This window comes from Scyliorhinus torazame, chromosome 1 (assembly GCF_047496885.1).
Source record: "Scyliorhinus torazame isolate Kashiwa2021f chromosome 1, sScyTor2.1, whole genome shotgun sequence".
NCBI lineage: Eukaryota > Metazoa > Chordata > Chondrichthyes > Carcharhiniformes > Scyliorhinidae > Scyliorhinus > Scyliorhinus torazame.
The window spans coordinates 36,011,520-36,031,266 of NC_092707.1; the positions used below are offsets into that span (position 1 = coordinate 36,011,520).

The 19,747-nt window shown below is 46.2% G+C and overlaps 1 protein-coding gene across 2 annotated transcripts in view; it reads left to right on the forward strand.

Moving 5' to 3' along the window:
- The window catches only part of smtnb (smoothelin b), a 772,002-nt gene that overhangs the window by 618,743 nt on the left and 133,512 nt on the right, over positions 1-19,747 (forward strand). For both annotated transcript variants that reach the window (XM_072486160.1, XM_072486170.1), the window contains exon 12: positions 10,613-10,688. In XM_072486160.1, the coding sequence (XP_072342261.1) occupies positions 10,613-10,688 (76 nt within the window). The remainder of the gene's footprint in view (positions 1-10,612; positions 10,689-19,747) is intronic.

Genomic DNA, 19,747 nt, shown 5'->3' on the forward strand with positions numbered 1-19,747 from the left:
AAAAATGTAATAAGGGGAGAGGAGATGAAATATGAGTGCAAGCTAGCTAGTAATATAAAAGAAGATAGGAAGAGTTTTTTTCAATATTTGAAAGGTAAGAGAGAGGCAAAAATCGACATTGGACCACTGGAAAATGTGGCTGGAGATGTAATAATAGGAAATAAAGAAATGGCAGAGGAACTGAATAGTTACTTTGCATCAGTATTCACGGTGGAAGACACCAGTGGGATGCCAGAGCTCCAGCAAAATCAGGGGGCAGAGGTGAGTGTAGTGGCCATCACTAAGGAGAAGGTTCTGGGGAAACTGAAAGGTCTGAAGGTGGATAAATCACCTGGACCGGATGGACTACAGCCCATGGTTACAAAAGAGATAGCTGAGGAGATTGTGGAGGCATTGGTGGTGATTTTTCAGGTATCAGTGGAGGCCGGAAGGGCCCCAGAGGACTGGAAAGTGGCTAATGTAACACCGCTGTTTAAGAAGAGAGGGTGACATAGAACATAGAACATTACAGCGCAGTACAGGCCCTTCGGCTCTCGATGTTGTGCCGACCTGTGAAACCACTCTAAAGCCCATCTACACTATTCCCTTATCGTCCATATGTCTATCCAATGACCATTTGAATGCCCTTAGTGTTGGCGAGTCCACTACTGTTGCAGGCAGGGCATTCCACACCCTTACTACTCTCTGAGTAAAGAACCTAATTCTGACATCTGTCTTATATCGATCTCCCCTCAATTTAAAGCTATGTCCCCTCGTGCTAGACATCACCATCCGAGGAAAAAGGCTCTCACTGTCCACCCTATCCAATCCTCTGATCATCTTGTATGCCTCAATTAAGTCACCTCTTAACCTTCTTCTCTCTAACGAAAACAGCCTCAAGTCCCTCAGCCTTTCCTCATAAGATCTCCCCTCCATACCAGGCAACATTCTGGTAAATCCCCTCTGCATCCTTTCCAATGCTTCCACATCCTTCCTATAATGCGGCGACCAGAATTGCACGCAATACTCCAAACGCGGCCGCACCAGAGTTTTGTGCAGCTGTAACATGACCTCATGGCTCCTAAACTCAATCCCTCTACCAATAAAAGCTAACACACCGTATGCCTTCTTAACAACCCTCTCAACCTGGGTGGCAACTTTCAAGGATCTATGTACATGGACACCGAGATCTCTCTGCTCATCCACACTGCCAAGAATCTTACCATTAGCCCAGTACTCTGTCTTCCTGTTATTCCTTCCAAAATGAATCACCTCACACTTTTCTGCATTAAACTCCATTTGCCACCTCTCAGCCCAGCGCTGCAGCTTATCTATGTCCCTCTGTAACTTGTAACATCCTTCCACACTGTCCACAACTCCACCGACTTTAGTGTCATCTGCAAATTTACTCACCCATCCTTCTATGCCCTCCTCCAGGTCATTTATAAAAATGACAAACAGCAGTGGCCCCAAAACAGATCCTTGTGGTACGCCACTAGTAACTGGACTCCAGTTTGAACATTTCCCATCAACCACCACCCTTTGTCTTCTTCCAGCTAGCCAATTTCTGATCCAAACTGCTAAATCACCCTGAATCCCATGCCTCCATATTTTCTGCAGTAGCCTACCGTGGGGAACCTTATCAAAGCTTTACTGAAATCCATATACACCACATCAACTGCTTTACCCTCATCCACCTGTTTGGTCACCTTCTCAAAGAACTCAATAAGGTTTGTGAGGCACGACCTACCATTCACAAAACGTGTTGACTATCTCTAATCAAATTATTCCTTTCCAGATGATTATACATCATATCTCTTCTAAACCTTTCCAAGATTTTGCCCACAACAGAAGTAAGGCTCACTGGTCTATAGTTACCTGGGTTGTCTCTACTCCCCTTCTTGAACAAGGGGACAACATTTGCTATCCTCCAGTCTTCTGGCACTATTCCTGTTGACAAAGATGACTTAAAGATCAAAACCAAAGGCTCAGCAATCTCCTCCCTAGTTTCCCAGAGAATCCTAAGATAAATCCCATCCGGCCCAGGGGACTTATCTATTTTCACACTTGCCAGAATTGCTAACACCTCCTCCTTATGAACCTCAAGCCCTTCTAGTCTAGTAGCCTGAATCTCAGTATTCTCCTCGACAGCATTGTCTTTTTCCTGTGTGAATACTGACAAAAAATATTCATTTGCACCTCTCCTATCTCCTCGGTCTCCAAGCACAACTTCCCACTACTGTCCTTGACTGGCCCTACTCTTACCCTAGTCATTCGTTTATTCCTGACATATCTATAGAAAGCTTTAGGATTATCCTTGATCCTACCTGCCAAAGACTTCTCATGTCCCCTCCTGGTTCTTCTTAGCTCTCTCTTTAGGTCCTTCCCAGCTAACTTGTAACTCTTGAGCGCCCTAACTGAACCTTCATGTCTCATCTTTACATAAGCCTCCTTCTTCCTCTTGACAAGTGTTTCGACTGCTTTAGTAAACCACGGTTCCCTTGCTCAACCACTTCCTCCCTGCCTGACAGGTACATACTTATCGAGGACACGCAGTAGCTGTTCCTTGAACAAGCTCCACATTTCCATTGTGCCCACCCCTACAGTTTTCCTCTCCATCCGATGCAACCTAAGTCTTGCCTCTTCGCATCATAATTGCCTTTCCCCCAGATATAACTCTTGCCCTGCGGTATATACCTATCCTTTTCCATCACTAAAGTAAACGTAATCGAATTGTGGTCACTATCACCAAAGTGCTCACATACCTCCAAATCTAACACCTGTCCTGGTTCATTACCCAGTACCAAATCCAATATGGCCTCGCCTCTCGTTGGCCTATCTACATACTGTGTCAGGAAACCCTCCTACACACATTGGACAAAAACGGACCCATCTAAAGTACTCGAACTATAGCGTTTCCAGTCAATATTTGGAAAGTTAAAGTCCCCCATAACAACTACCCTGTTGCTTTCGCTCCTATCCAGAAGCATCCTTGCAATCCTTTCCTCTACATCTCTGGAACTTTTCGGAGGCCTATAGAAAACCCCTAACAGGGTGACCTCTCCTTTCCTGTTTCTACCTCAGCCCATACTACCTCAGTAGACAAGTCCTCATCAAATGTCCTTTCTGCCACCGTAATACTGTCCTTGACTAACAATGCCACCCTTCCCGCTCTTTTATCACCTTCCCTGAGCTTACTGAAATATCTAAACCCCGGCACCTGCAACAACCATTCCTGTCCCTGCTCTATCCATGTCTCCGAAATGGCCACAACATCGAAGTCCCAGGTACCAACCCATGCCGCAAGTTCACCCACCTTATTCCGGATGCTCCTGGCATTGAAGAAGACACACTTTAAACCACCTTCCTGCCTGCTGGTACACTCCTGCAACTTTGAAACCTTACTCATGACCTCACTACTCTCAACCTCCTGAATACTGGAGCTACAATTCAGGTTCCCAAGCCCCTGCTGAACTAGTTTAAACCCTCCCGAAGAGCATTCGCAAATTTCCCCCCCCCCAGGATATTGGTACCCCTCTGGTCCAGGTGTAGACCATCCCATTTGTAGAGATCCCACCGATCCCAGAATGAGCCCCAATTATCCAGAAATCTGAAACCCTCCCTCCTGCACCATCCCTGTAGCCACGTGTTCAACTCCTCTCTCTCCCTATTCCTCGTCTCTCTATCATGTGGCACGGGTAACAACCCAGAGATAATAACTCTGGTTGTCCTAGATGTAAGTTTCCACCCTAGCTCCCTGAATTCCTGCTTTACATCCCTATCCCTTTTCCTACCTATGTCGTTGGTACCTATGTGGACCACGACTTGGGGCTACTCCCCCTCCCCCTTAAGGATCCCGAAAACACGATCCGAGACATCACACACCCTGGCACCTGGGAGGCAACACACCAACGCGTGTCTCTCTCGTTCCCACAGAATCTCCTATCTATCCCCCTAACTCTGGAGTCTCCAATGACTAATGCTCTACTCCTCTCCCCCCTTCCCTTCTGAGCAGCAGGGACAGACTCTGTGCCAGAGACCTGTACCCCATGGCTTACCCCGGTAAGTCCCCCCTCCCCAACAGTATCCAAAGCTATATACTTGTTACTAAGGGGAAACGACCACAGGGGATCCCTGTACTGACTGCTTCCTTCCAGCCCCTCTCACCGTCACCCATCTATCTTTATTCTTCAGAGTAACTACATCCCTGAAGCTTCTATCTATGACCACCTTTTCCTACCGAATGATCTGAAGTTCATCCAGCTCCAGCTCCAGTTCCCTAACGCGGTTTCTGAGGAGCTGGAGATGGGTGTACTTCCCACAGATGAAATCAGCAGGAGCACTGACGCGTCCCTCACCTCAAACATTCTGCAGGAGGAACATTGCACTACCTTCCCTGCCATCCCCTCTAGATAAAAAATAGAAAAAGATAGAGCTTACCTGTTATTCACTTCCCTTCTCAGCAAGCACTCACTCAGAACATAGGAACCAGGAGCAGGAGTAGGCCATCTGGCCCCTCGAGCCTACTCCACCATTCAATGAGATCATGGCTGATCTTTTGTGGACTCAGCTCCACTTTCCAGCCCGAACACCATAACCCTTAATCCCTTTATTTTTCAAAAAACGTATCTATCTTTATCTTAAAAACATTTAATGAAGGAGCCTCTACTGCTTCACTGGGCAAGGAATTCCATAGATTCACAACCCTTTGGGTGAAGAAGTTCCTCCTAAACTCAGTCCGAAATCTACTTCCCCTTATTTTGAGGCTTTCCCCCTAGTTCTGCTTTCACCCGCCAGTGGAAACAACCTGCCCGCATCTATCCTATCTATTCCCTTCATAATTTTATATGTTTCTATAAGATCCCCCCTCAACCTTCTAAATTCCAGCGAGTGCAGTTCCAGTCTACTCAACCTTTCCTCGTAATCCAACCCCTTCAGCACTGGGGTTAACCTAGTGAATCTCCTCTTCACACCCTCCAGTGACAGTATGTCCTTTCTCAAGTAAGGAGACCAAACCTGAACACAATACTCCAGGTGTGGCCTCACTAACACCTTATACAATTGCAGCATAACCTCCGTAAACTCCATCCTTCTAGCAATGAAGGACAAAATTCCATTCGCCGCCTTAATCACCTGTTGCACCTGTAAACCAACTTTTTACGACTCATACACCCAGGTCTCTCTGCACAGCAGCATGTTTTAATATTTTATAATTTAAATGATAATCCCTTTTGCTGTTATTCCTACCAAAATGGGTAACCTCACATTTGTCAACATTGTATTCCATCTGCCAGACCCTAGCCCATTCACTTAGCCTATCCAAATCCCTCTGCAGACTTCCAGTATCCTCTGCACTTTTTGCTTTACCACTTATCTTAGTGTCGTCTGCAAACTTGGACACATTGCCCTTGCGCCCCAACTCCAAATCATCTATGTAAATTATGAACAATTGTGGGCCCAACATTGATCCCTGAGGGACACCACTAGCTACTGATTGCCAACCAGAGAAACACCCATTAATCCCCACTCTTTGCTTTCTATTAATTAACCAATCCTCTATCCATGCTACTACTTTACCCTTAATGCCATGCATCTTTATCTTATGCAGCAACCTTTTGTGTGGCACCTTGTCAAAGGCTTTCTGGAAATCCAAATATACCACATCCATTGGCTCTCCGTTATCTACCGCACTGGTAATGTCCTCAAAAAATTCCACTAAATTAGTTAGGCATGACCTGCCCTTTATGAACCCATGCTGCGTCTGCCCAATGGGACAATTTCCATCCAGATGCCTCGCTATTTCTGCCTCGATGATAGATTCCAGCATCTTCCCTACTACCGAAGTTAAGCTCACTGGCCTATAATTACCCGCTTTCTGCCTACCTCCTTTTTTAAACAGTGGTGTCACGTTTGCTAATTTCCAATCTGCCGGGACCACCCCAGAGTCTGGTGAATTTTGGTAAATTATCACTAGTGCATTTGCAATTTCCCTAGCCATCTCTTTTAGCACTCTGGGATGCATTCCATCAGGGCCAGGAGACTTGTCTACCTTTAGCCCCATTAGCTTGCCCATCACTACCTCCTTAGTGATAACAATCCTCTCAAGGTCCTGACCTGTCATAGCCTCATTTCCATCAGTCATTGGCATGTTATTTGTGTCTTCCACTGTGAAGACCGACCCAATAAACTTGTTCAGTTCCTCAGCCATTTCCTCATCTCCCATTATTAAATCTCCCTTCTCATCCTCTAAAGGACCAATATTTACCTTAGCCACTCTTTTTTGTTTTATATATTTGTCGAAACTTTTACTCTCTGTTTTTATATTCTGAGCAAGTTTACTCTCATAATCTATCTTACTCTTCTTTATAGCTTTTTTAGTAGCTTTCTGTTTCCCCCTAAAGATTTCCCAGTCCTCTAGTCTCCCACTAATCTTTACCACTTTTGTATGCTTTTTCCTTCAATTTGATGCTCTCCCTTATTTCCTTAGATATCCACGGTCGATTTTCCCTCTTTCTACTGTCCTTCCTTTTTGTTGGTATAAACCTTTGCTGAGCACTGTGAAAAATCGCTTGGAAGGTTCTCCACTGTTCCTCAACTGTTTCACCATAAAGTCTTTGCTCCCAGTCTACCTTAGCTAGTTCTTCTCTCATCCCATTGTCATCTCCTTTGTTTAAGCACAAAACACTAGTGTTTGATTTTACCTTCTCACCCTCCATCTGTATTTTAAATTCCACCATATTGTGATCGCTCCTTCCGAGAGGATCCCTAACTATAAGATCATGAATCAATCCTGTCTCATTACACGGGACCAGATCTAGGACTGCTTGTTCCCTCGTAGGTTCCATTACATACTGTTCCAGGAAACTATCGCGGATACATTCTATAAATTCCTCCTCAAGGCTGCCTTGACCGACCTGGTTAAACCAGTTGACATGTAGATTAAAATCCCCCATGATAACTGCTGTAACATTTCTACATGCATCCATTATTTCTTTGTTTATTGCCTGCCCCACCATAAAGGCGGGAAATTATAGGCCGGTTAGCCTGACTTTGGTCTTTGTAATATTTTAGAGTCCATTATTAAAGATGAGATTGCGCAGTAATTGGAAGTGCATGATAAAATAGGACTGAGTCCGCAAAGCTCTGACAAAGGGAGGTCATGTCTGACAAATCTGTTAGAGTTCTTGGGGAGGTAATAAGGAAGTTAGACTAAGGAGAACCAGTGGACATAATTTATTTAGATTTACAAAAGGCAGCACGGTAGCATTGTGGATAGCACAATTGCTTCACAGCTCCAGGGTCCCAGGTTCGATTCCGGCTTGGGTCACTGTCTGTGCGGAGTCTGCACATCCTCCCCGTGTGTGCGTGGGTTTCCTCCAGGTGCTCCGGTTTCCTTCCACAGTCCAAAGATGTGCAGGTTAGGTGGATTGGCCATGATAAATTGCCCTTAGTGTCCAAAATTGCCCTTAGTGTTGGGTGGGGTTACTGGGTTATGGGGATAGGGTGGAGGTGTTGACCTTGCGTAGGGTGCTCTTTCCAAGAGCCGGTGCAGACTCGATGGGCCGAATGGCCTCCTTCTGCACTGTAAATTCTATGATATTCTATGAAAAGGCCTTGGACAAGGTGCCGCACAGGAGACTGTTAAATAAGTTAAGGGCCCGTGGTGTTAAGGGTAAGATCCTGGCATGTACAGAGGATTGGCTGACTGGCAGAAGGCAGAGAGTGGGGATAAAGGTGTCTTTTTCGGGATGGCAGCCGGTGACCAATGGTGTGCCTCAGGGGTCTGTGCTGGGACCACAATATGCATTAATGATCTGGAAGAAGGAGCTGAAGGCACTGTTGCTAAGTTTGCAGATGATACAAAGATCTGTAAAGGGACAGGTAGTATTAAGGAAGCAGGGGGGGCTGCAGAAGGATTTGGACAAGCTAGGAGAGTGAGCAAAAAGTGGCAGATGGAATACAATGTGGAAAAGTGTGAGATTATGCACTTTAGAAGGAGGAATGAGGCATAGACTATTTTCTAAATGGGGAAATGCTTAGGAAATCAGAAGCACAAAGAGACTTGAGAGTCCTTGTGCAAGATTCTCTTAAAGTTAACGTGCAGGTTCAGCTGTCAGTTAAGAAGGCAAATGCAATGTTAGCATTCATGTCGAGAGGGCTAGAGTACAAGAGCAGGGTAGTACTTCTGAAGCCATGTAAGGCCCTGGTCAGACCCCATTTGGAGTATTCTTATCTGAGGAAGAAAGGATCCAGAGGACGTTCATAGAACATAGAACATAGAAAATACAGAACAGAACAGGCCCTTCGGCCCACGATGTTGTGCCGAACCTTTGTCCTAGATTAATCATAGATTATCATTGAATTTACAGTGCAGAAGGAGGCCATTCGGCCCCCTGAGTCTGCACCGGCTCTTGGAAAGAGCACCCTACCCAAACTCAACACCTCCACCCAACACCAAGGGCAATTTTGGACACTAAGGGCAATTTATCATGGCCAATCCACCTACCCTGCGCATCTTTGGACTGTGGGAGGAAACCGGAGCACCCGGAGGAAACCCACGCAGACAGGGGGAGGACGTGCAGACTCCGCACAGACAGTGACCCAAGCCTGAATCGAACCTGGGACCCTGGAGCTGTGAAGCAATTGTGCTATCCACAATGCTACCGTGCTGCCCTTATGAACAAATAAATCTACACTATATCATTTTACCGTAATCCATGTACCTGTCCAATAGCTGCTTGAAGGTCCCTAATGTTTCCGACTCAACTACTTCCACAGGCAGTGCATTCCATGCCCCCACTACTCTCTGGGTAAAGAACCTACCTCTGATATCCCTCCTATATCTGCCACCTTTCACCTTAAATTTATGTCTCCTTGTAATGGTTTGTTCCACCCGGGGAAAAAGTCTCTGACTGTCTACTCTATCTATTCCCCTGATCATCTTATAAACCTCTGTCAAGTCGTCCCTCATCCTTCTCCGTTCTAATGAGAAAAGGCCTAGCACCCTCAACCTTTCCTCGTAAGACCTACTCTCCATTCCAGGTAACATCCTGGTAAATCTTCTTTGCACCTTTTCCAAAGCTTCCACATCCTTCCTAAAATGAGGTGACCAGAACTGTACACAGTACTCCAAATGTGGCCTTACCAAAGTTTTGTACAGCTGCATCATCACCTCACGGCTCTTAAATTCAATCCCTCTGTTAATGAACGCGAGCACACCATAGGCCTTCTTCACAGCTCTATCCACTTGAGTGGCAACTTTCAAAGATGTATGAACATAGACCCCAAGATCTCTCTGCTCCTCCACATTGCCAAGAACTCTACCGTTAACCCTGTATTCCGCATTCATATTTGTCCTTCCAAAATGGACAACCTCACACTTTTCAGGGTTAAACTCCATCTGCCACTTCTCAGCCCAGCTCTGCATCCTATCTATGTCTCTTTGCAGCCGACAACAGCCCTCCTTACTATCCACAACTCCACCAATCTTCGTATCGTCTGCAAATTTACTGACCCACCCTTCAACTCCCTCATCCAAGTCATTAATGAAAATCACAAACATCAGAGGACCCAGAACTGATCCCTGCGGTACGCCACTGGTAACTGGGATCCAGGCTGAATATTTGCCATCCGCCACCACTCTCTGACTTCTATCGGTTAGCCAGTTCGTTATCCAACTGGCCAAATTTCCCACTATCCCATGCCTCCTTACTTTCTGCAAAGAATGGAAAAAGGATCTTTTTCACAAGAATGATCCCTGGAACGAAGAGCTTGTCATGTGAGGAATGGCTGAGGACTCTGGGTCTGTACTCGTTGGTGTTTAGAATGCTATGGGGGATCTTATTGAAACTTACAGATACTGCGAGGCCTGGATAGAGTGGATGTGGAGAGGATGTTTCCATTTGTAGGAAAAACTAGAAACAGAGGACACAATCTCAAGACTAAAGGGACGATCCTTTGAAACAAGAGATGACGAGGAATTTCTTCAGCCAGAGGGTGGTGAATCTGTGGAACTCTTTGCCGCAGAAGGCTGTGGAGGCCAAATCACTGAGTGTCTTTAAGACAGAGATAGGTTCTTGATTAATGTGCCGCGGGCACATCTTTCCTTGATTAATACAAGGATCAGGGGTTATGGGGAGAAGACAAGAGAATGGGGATGAGAAAAATATCAGCCATGATTGAATGGCGGAGCAGACTCGATGAGCTGATCGGGCTAATTCAGCTCCTATGTCTTATGGTCTTATATCCATTCTTCACATGTTAGCTTATTTAGTGGACATCAGCAAACCTGTGGTGAGCTCACAGTCAACACCTGTTCTTTGAATACAGTGTATCCACATGCACCCATTTCCAGATGATTTGCTAAACAATGATTGCAAGAACGGTAACTTCGACCAATTTGTTTTCTCCCTAACTCATTTTCACCAGTCAGTTGCAGAACGAGTACAGCCAGGTGGTTGAAATCAACTAACTCAGGACAGGTTGGGATTTTCCTGGCTAATGTCGCATCGACTTACTGCCTGAATCAGTTAATGTACTAAAAGTGTCTGGTCTTGTAGTTTTAGCAGGACAGAAGAACTAAAGATCTATTTACAAAAACATTTACTATGTTTTCTTCACCTATGTTCTGAAGCTTGATGTAACAACAGATTTTGAAAAAAGGAAGATGATTCGAGCTGCGATGAGGGATCTCCGGAAAAAGAAAAGAGGTAGGTGGGTTAAACAAGAAGGCAGGATAACACAGCACAACTGATTTAGTATTATTCCTATGACCTTGCAGATGGGAAGTTGGGAAGTCTCCGGTCTTGGAGATGCAATCGTGGGGAGATCCCGGATGTAAGCCAGGCAATGCCCATTGAAAGATAGTGTAAAACTGTATTGAGATCTAAATTTCTACTTGAATCTGATGGACAGGGCAATAGTCTCATTTGTAATAAAGTAGACTCCCAACTGCAAAGTGCCTGTGAATTTATTCCTCAGTAGATATTAGCAATGTTCTCTTTGTGCAACCCATTTTGTAGTGCAGGTCCCTTTTAAAATTTCCCTACAGATGTGCACAAGCATCATTTATCTCAGAACAAGGCCAGTATTTGTCAGGCTGCTGCGTGGCCATGCATCCTCATAGCTTGGTAAGAATATTAGATATTAATCCACAGCATATATTTATCTTCACAATTGGTAAGGTGTGGTGACATCCACTCATATTCAAGATTGTAATTTTGTTTACAAGAGATTTGGTCATGTCTGCCTTTGACTATTAAGGCCAGTAAATAAAAGACAGAATTCGCTGCTTGTTTTATTAACCTAAACATCTGAATGGTTCAGCAGCTTGCTGTATGTGTTTTCATGTTGACTGTTTCTCTTTCAGCAGGTCTACATCCTATTATTCTATTAGTTGACACTGCCCAGTATGACATACCATGGGCTGGATTCTCCACTGTCTGGATTCTCCATTGCAGCGGCAACGTACCCATGCCTGGAGATTTCCTCACGGCGTGGGGCTGCCCACAATGGGAAATCCCATTGGCCGGCTGGCGGGACGGAGAATCCCGCTGCCGACGGGACAGAGAATCCCGCCCCATAAGTTTGTTTCGTCAGCTGTAAGTTTTCCGAACTAACAGCTTGGTATTGCACAGCTAGACGATCCTTGTATTGGTTTTGTTTCCCATCCTGCATCTGCATCCTGCAGGCACTTGAAAAAGGCATCACTGAATTTGGTGGAAGCATGTTTCCTTCTTTGGAGCCCTAACCCTAACCATAATGACTTTCCAGCAGCTTTCGATCACTTGGCGATTGCTAGCTCTGTGCAGGGGCACCTTTTAAATATGGTTCCCGGATTGCAGAAGGCCTGAGGTCACAGCCGGGCGGGTGAATCATCCTTCCAATAATCTGATGTGAAACCTGTGCCTCTCAACTTTTTCAACAAAGTGATGCACAATATGGCAGAGAAAGCCACCATTGCCGTCAGCGGATCAAACGGCAATTTCTTCGGCTGCTTTTGATTTTGCCAATTTCATTAAAAATCCTGGTTGAAGTGAATAACTTGATGACCCTTGATCACACTAAGATCAAGACCACTGCTATGCTGACTCAGGGGCGGGGATTCTCAGTTCCGAATTGGCCTCGTTACCGCTGTCAGCGAGAAACTCCATTCACTGCTGCGGGAACAGAGAATCCTGCCCAGGAACTGTGGCTATATGGAAGAATTTAGAATGTCAAAAAGGTTCTGCACTATAAGCTGGAATAGTGATAAAACAGCCATCATGGAGACATAGTTGAGGGAGAGGCAGGATTGGCAGCTCAACATCCCGGGATATAGAATCTTCAGGCGAGACAGAGGAGGGGGGAAAGAGGAGGAGGCACTGCATTATTAGTTAAGGAGTCAGTTAGAGTATAGAGGTTGTTGGAGTAGAGTTAAGAGAGAAATTAGGAGGGCAAAAAGAGGACACGAGATTGCTTTGGCAGATAAGGCAAAAGAGAATTCAAAGAGCTTCTACAAATACATAAAGGGCAAAAGAGTAACGAAGGAGAGAGTAGAACCTCTTAAGGATCGACAAGGTCATCCATGTGCGGATCCACAAGAGATGGGCTAAAGTCCCCCATCACAACTACCCTGTTGCTTTCGCTCCTATCCAGAAGCATCTTTGCAATCCTTTCCTCTACATCTCTGAAACTTTTCGGAGGCCTATAGAAAACCCCTAACAGGGTGACCTCTCCTTTACTGTTTCTAACCTCAGCCCATACTACCTCAGTAGATGAGTCCTCATCACATGTCCTTTCTGCCACCGTAATTTCCCCCCCAGGATATTGGTACCCCTCTGGTCCAGGTGTAGACCATCCTGTTTGTAGAGGTCCCACCGACCCCAGAATGAGCCCCAATTATCCAGAAATCTGAAACCCTCCCTCCTGCACCATCCCTGTAGCCACGTGTTCAACTCCTCTCTCTCCCTATTCCTCATCTCGCTAGCACGTGGCGCGGGTAGCAAGCCAGAGATAATAACTCTGTTTGTCCTAGATCTAAGTTTCCACTCTAGCTCCTTGAATTCCTGCCATACCCTATCCCTACCTATGTCATTGGTACCTATGTGGACCATGACCTGGGGCTGCTCCCCCTCCCCCTTAAGGATCCCGAAAACACGATCCGAGACATCGCGCACCCTGGCACCTGGGAGGCAACACACCAACCGCGAGTCTCTCTCATTCCCACAGAATCTCCTATCTATCCCCCTAACTATGGAGTCTCCAATGACTAATGCTCTACTCTTCTCCCCCCTTCCCTTCTGAGCAACAGGGACAGACTCTGTGCCAGCGACCTGTACCCCATGGCTTACCCCTGGTAAGTCGTCCCCCCCAACAGTATTTTTATCTAGAGGGGATGGCAGGAAAGGCAGTGCAATGTTCCTACTGCAGAATGTTTGAGGTGAGGGGTGCCGTCAGTGTCCCTGCTGATTTCATCTGTGGGAAGTGCACCCATCTCCAGCTCCTCAGAAACCGCGTTAGGGAACTGGAGCTGGAACTGGATGAATTTCGGATCATTCGGGAGGCAGAGGTGGTTATAGATAGAAGCTTCAGGGATGTAGTTACTCTGAAGAATAAAGATAGATGGGTGACGGTGAGAGGGGCTGGGAGGAAGCAGTCAGTACAGGGATCCCCTGTCGTCGTTCCCCTTAGTAACAAGTATACCGCTTTGGATACTGTGTGACCTGTATAAGATGGACGGATTGCATCTAAACTGGAGAGGCATAAATATCCTGGCCGTGAGGTTTGCTCGTGTCACACGGGAGGGTTTAAACTAGTATGGCATGGGGGTGGGTACCGGAGCAATAGGTCAGAAGGTGAAAAAATTGAGGGAGAAAAAGGGAATAGGGCCAGTATGGCTCTGAGGAAGAGCAGACAGGGAGATGTTGCTGAAAACAGTGGGACTGGTGGCCTGAAGTGCATATGTTTTAATGCAAGAAGTATAAAAGGTAAGACAGATGAACTTCGAGCTTGGATTAGTACTAGAACTATGATGTTATTGCCATTACAGAGACCTGGTTGAGGGAAGGACAGGATTGGCAGCTAAACGTTCCAGGATTTAGATGTTTCAGGTGGGATAGAGGGGGGTTTAAAAGGGATGCAGGAGTTGATGTACTGGTTAGGGAGAATATCACAGCTGTACTGAGGGAAGACACCTCAGAGGGCAGCGAGGCTATATGGGTAGAGATCAGGAATAAGAAGGGTGCAGTCTCAATGTTGGGGTTTACTACAGGCCTTCCAACAGGCCAGCGGGAGATAGAGGAGCAGATAGGTAGACAGATTTTGGAAAGGAGTAAAAGCAACAGGGTTGTTGTGATGGGAGACTTTAACTTCCCCAATATTGACTGGGACTCACATAATGCTGGGGGCTTGGACGGGGCAGAGTTTGTAAGACGCATCCAGGACGGCTTCTTAAAACAATATGTAGATAGTCCAACTAGGGAAGGGGCTGTACTGGACCTGGTATTGGGGAATGAGCCCGGCCAGGTGGTAGAAGTTTCAGTAGGGGAGCACAGTGACCACAATTCAGTATGTTTTAAAGTGCTGTTGGACAAGGATAAGAGTGGTCCTCGGGTGAATGTGCTAAATTGGGGGAAGGCTAATTATAACAATATTAGGCGGGAACTGAAGAACATAGATTCTGGGCGGATGTTTGAGGGTAAATCAACATCTGACATGTTGGAGGCTTTCAAATGTCAGTTCAAAGGAATTCAGGACCGGCATGTTCCTGTGAGGAAGAAGGATAAAGCTGGCAAATTTTGCGATCCTGGGTAATGAGGGATATTGTAGGCCTCGTCAAAAAGGAAAAGGAGGCATTTGTCAGGGCTAGAAGGCTGGTAACAGACAAAACCTGTGTGGAATACAAGGAAAGTAGGAAGGAGCTTATGTCAGGAGAGCTAAAAGGGGTCACGAAAAGTCATTGGCAAATAAGGTGTTTTTTTTGTCTTTTTATATAAATTTAGAGTACCCAATTAATTTTTTTCCCAATTAAGGGGCAATTTAGCGTGGCCAATCCACCTAGCCTGCACATCTTTGGGTTGTGGGAGCGAAACCCACGCAAACACGGGGAGAATGTGCAAACTCCACACGGACAGTGACCCAGAGTCGGGATCGAACCTGGGACCTCTACCCGCCGTGAGGCAGCAGGGCTAACCCACTGCGCCACCGTGCTGCCCTGGCAAATAGGTTTAAGGAAAATCCCAAGGCTTTTTACACGTACATAAAAAGCAAGAGGGTAGCCAGGGAAAGGGTTGGCCCACTGAAGGACAGGCAAGGGAATCTATGTGTGGAGCCAGAGGAAATGGGCGAGGTACTAAATGAATACTTTGCATCAGTATTCACCAAAGAGAAGGAATTGAAGAATGAAATGAAATGAAAATCGCTTATTATCACAAGTAGGCTTCAATGAAGTTCCTGTGAAAAGCCCCTAGTCGCCACATTCCGGCGCCTGTTCGGGGAGGCTGGTACGGGAATTGAACCGTGCTGCTGGCCTGCCTTGGTCTGCTTTAAAAGCCAGCGATTTAGCCCAGTGTGCTAAACCAGCCCCTAATTGGTGGATGTTGAGTCTGGCGAAGGGTGTGTAAATAGCCTGGGTCACATTGAGATCCAAAAAAGCAAGTTGTTGAGCGTCTTGAAAAATATTAAGGTGGATAAGTCCCCAGGGCCTGATGGGATCTACCCCAGAACACTGAAGGAGGCAAGAGAGGAAATTGCTGAGGCCTTGACAGAAATCTTTGGATCTTCACTGTCTTCAGGTGATGTCCCGGAGGACTGGAGAATAGCCAATGTTGTTCCTTTGTTTAAGAAGGGTAGCAAGGATAATCCAGGGAACTACAGGCCGGTGAGCCTTACGTCAGTGGTAGGGAAATTACTGGAGAGAATTCTTCGATACAAGATCAACTCCCATTTGGACTGGATTTGTTTATTGTCACGTGTACCGAGGTACAGTGAAAAGTATTTTTCTGCGAGCAGCTCAACAGATCATTAAGTACATGAGAAGAAAAGGGAATAAAAGAAAATACATAACAGGGCAACACAACATATACAATGTAACTACAAAAGCACTGGCATCGGATGAAGCATACAGGGTGTAGTGTTAATGAAATCAGGCAATAAGAGGGTCATTTAAGAGTCTGGTGACAGTGGGGAAGAAGCTGTTTTTGAGTCTGTTCGTGCGTGTTCTCAGACTTCTGTATCTCCTGCCCGATGGAAGAAGTTGGAAGAGTGAGTAAGCCGGGTGGGAGGGATCTTTGATTATACTGCCCGCTTTCCACAGGCAGCGGGAGGTGTAGATGGAGTCAATGGATGGGAGGCAGGTTTGTGTGATGGACTGGGCGGTGTTCACGACTCTCTGAAGTTTCTTGCGGTCCTGGGCCGAGCAGTTGCCATACCAGGCTGTGATGCAGCCTGATAGGATGCTTTCTATGGTGCATCTGTAAAAGTTGGTAAGAGTCATAGAATATCATCATAGAATATCATAGAATTTACAGTGCAGAAGGAGGCCATTCGGCCCATCGAGTCTGCACCGGCTCTTGGAAAGAGCACCCTACGCAAGGTCAACACCTCCACCCTATCCCCATAACCCAGTAACCCCACCCAACACTAAGGGCAATTTTGGACACTAAGGGCAATTTATCATGGCCAATCCACCTAACCTGCACATCTTTGGACTGTGGAAGGAAACCGGAGCACCTGGAGGAAACCCACGCACACACGGGGAGGATGTGCAGACTCCGCACAGACAGTGACCCAAGCCGGAATCGAACCTGGGACCCTGGAGCTGTGAAGCAATTGTGCTATCCACAATGCTACCGTGCTGCCTTTTGTAAATCTAAATAAATTATGTCCACTGGTTCTCCTTAGTCTAACTTCCTTATTACCTCCCCAAGAACTCTAACAGATTTGTCAGACATGACCTCCCTTTGTCAGAGCTTTGCGGACTCAGTCCTATTTTATCATGCACTTCCAATTACTGCGCAATCTCATCTTTAATAATGGACTCTAAAATATTACAAAGACCAAAGTCAGGCTAACCGGCCTATAATTTCCCGCCTTTATGGTGGGGCAGGCAATAAACAAAGAAATAATGGATGCATGTAGAAATGTTACAGCAGTTATCATGGGGGATTTTAATCTACATGTCGACTGGTTTAACCAGGTCGGTCAAGGCAGCCTTGAGGAGGAGTTTATAGAATGTATCCGCGATAGTTTCCTGGAACAGTATGTAATGGAACCTACGAGGGAACAAGCAGTCCTAGATCTGGTCCCGTGTAATGAGACAGGATTGATTCATGATCTTATAGTTAGGGATCCTCTCGGAAGGAGCGATCACAATATGGTGGAATTTAAAATACAGATGGAGGGTGAGAAGGTAAAATCAAACACTAGTGTTTTGTGCTTAAACAAAGGAGATGACAATGGGATGAGAGAAGAACTAGCTAAGGTAGACTGGGAGCAAAGACTTTATGGTGAAACAGTTGAGGAACAGTGGAGAACCTTCCAAGCGATTTTTCACAGTGCTCAGCAAAGGTTTATACCAACAAAAAGGAAGGACAGTAGAAAGAGGGAAAATCGACCGTGGATATCTAAGGAAATAAGGGAGAGCATCAAATTGAAGGAAAAAGCATACAAAAGTGGTAAAGATTAGTGGGAGACTAGAGGACTGGGAAATCTTTAGGGGGAAACAGAAAGCTACTAAAAAAGCTATAAAGAAGAGTAAGATAGATTATGAGAGTAAACTTGCTCAGAATATAAAAACAGAGAGTAAAAGTTTCGACAAATATATAAAACAAAAAAGAGTGGCTAAGGTAAATATTGGTCCTTTAGAGGATGAGAAGGGAGATTTAATAATGGGAGATGAGGAAATGGCTGAGGAACTGAACAAGTTTATTGGGTCGGTCTTCACAGTGGAAGACACAAATAACATGCCAATGACTGATGGAAATGAGGCTATGACAGGTCAGGACCTTGAGAGGATTGTTATCACTAAGGAGGTAGTGATGGGCAAGCTAATGGGGCTAAAGGTAGACAAGTCTCCTGGCCCTGATGGAATGCATCCCAGAGTGCTAAAAGAGATGGCTAGGGAAATTGCAAATGCACTAGTGATAATTTACCAAAATTCACCAGACTCTGGGGTGGTCCCGGCAGATTGGAAATTAGCAAACGTGACACCACTGTTTAAAAAAGGAGGTAGGCAGAAAGCGGGTAATTATAGGCCAGTGAGCTTAACTTCGCAATGTGGACATGCCGAATTTCCTTAGTTTCCTGAGGAAGTATAGGCACCGTTGTGCTTTCTTGGTGGTAGTGTTGACGTGGGTGGACCAGGACAGATTTTTGGAGATGTGCACCCCTAGGAATTTGAAACTGTTAACCATCTCCACCTCGGATCCATTGATGCTGACAGGGGTGTGTACAGTACTTTGTTTCCTGAAGTCAATTACCAGCTCTTTAGTTTTGCTGGCATTGAGGGAGAGATTGTTGTCGCTACACCACTCCACTAGGTTCTCTATCTCCCTCCTGTATTCGGACTCATCGTTATTCGAGATCCGGCCCACTATGGTCGTATCGTCAGCAAACTTGTAGTTGGAGTTGGAACCAAGTTTTGCCACGCAGTCGTGGGTGTACAGGGAGTAGAGTAGGGGGCTAAGTACGCAGCCTTGCAGGACGCCGGTGTTGAGGACTATTGTGGAGGAGGTGTTGTTGTTCATTCTTACTGATTGTGGTCTGTTGGTCAGAAAATCGAGGGTCCAGTTGCAGAGTGGGGAGCCAAGTCCAAGGTTTTGGAGCTTTGATATGAGCTTGGCTGGGATTATGGTGTTGAAGGCGGAGCTGTAGTCAATAAATAGGAGTCTAATGTAGGAGTCCTTGTTTTCGAGATGCTCTAGGGATCAGTGTAGGGCCAGGGAAATGGTGTCTGATGTGGACTGGTTGCAGCGGTATGCGAATTGCAGTGGATCAAGGCGTCCTGGGAGTATGGAGGTGATGCGCTTCATGATCAACCTCTCGAAGCACTTCATTACGACTGAAGTCAGGGCCACTGGTCGGTAGTCATTGAGGCACGTTGCCTGGTTCTTCTTTGGTACCGGTATGATGGTGGTCTTCTTGAAGCAGGTGGGGACCTCGGAGTGGAGTAGGGACAGGTTAAAGATGTCCGTGAATACCTCTGCCAGCTGGTCCGCGCAGGCTCTGAGTGCACGACCAGGGTTCCCGTCTGGGCCCGTCACCTTCCGAGGGTTCACTTTCAGGAAGGCCAATCTGACTTTGGAAGCTGTGATGGTGGGTGTGGGTGAATTATGGGCTGCTGGGGCACTCGCCAGCGGATTGTTGGTTACCTGCTCGAACCGAACATAGAATGCATTGAGTTCATCGGGGAGGGGTGCGCTGCTGCCAGAGATACTGTTCGGCTTCGCTTTGTAGCCCGTTACGTTGTTTAGTCCTTGCCACAACCGCCGAGAGTCTGTCTGTGACTCTAGCTTGGTTTGATATTCTCTCTTGGCATTCCGGATGGCTTTGCGGAGGTCGTACCTGGATTTCTTGTATAGGTCAGGGTTGTCTGCCTTGAACGCCTCAGATCTGTCCTTCAGTAGGGAGTCAATCTCGCGATTGAGCCATGGTTTCCGGTTGGGGAACGCACGTACTGCTTTCTTTGGCACGCAGTCGTCCACACATTTGCTGATGAAGTCTGTGACGGTGGTGGCATACTCATTTAAGTTGGTTGCTGAGTTCTTAAATATGGACCAGTCCACTGTCT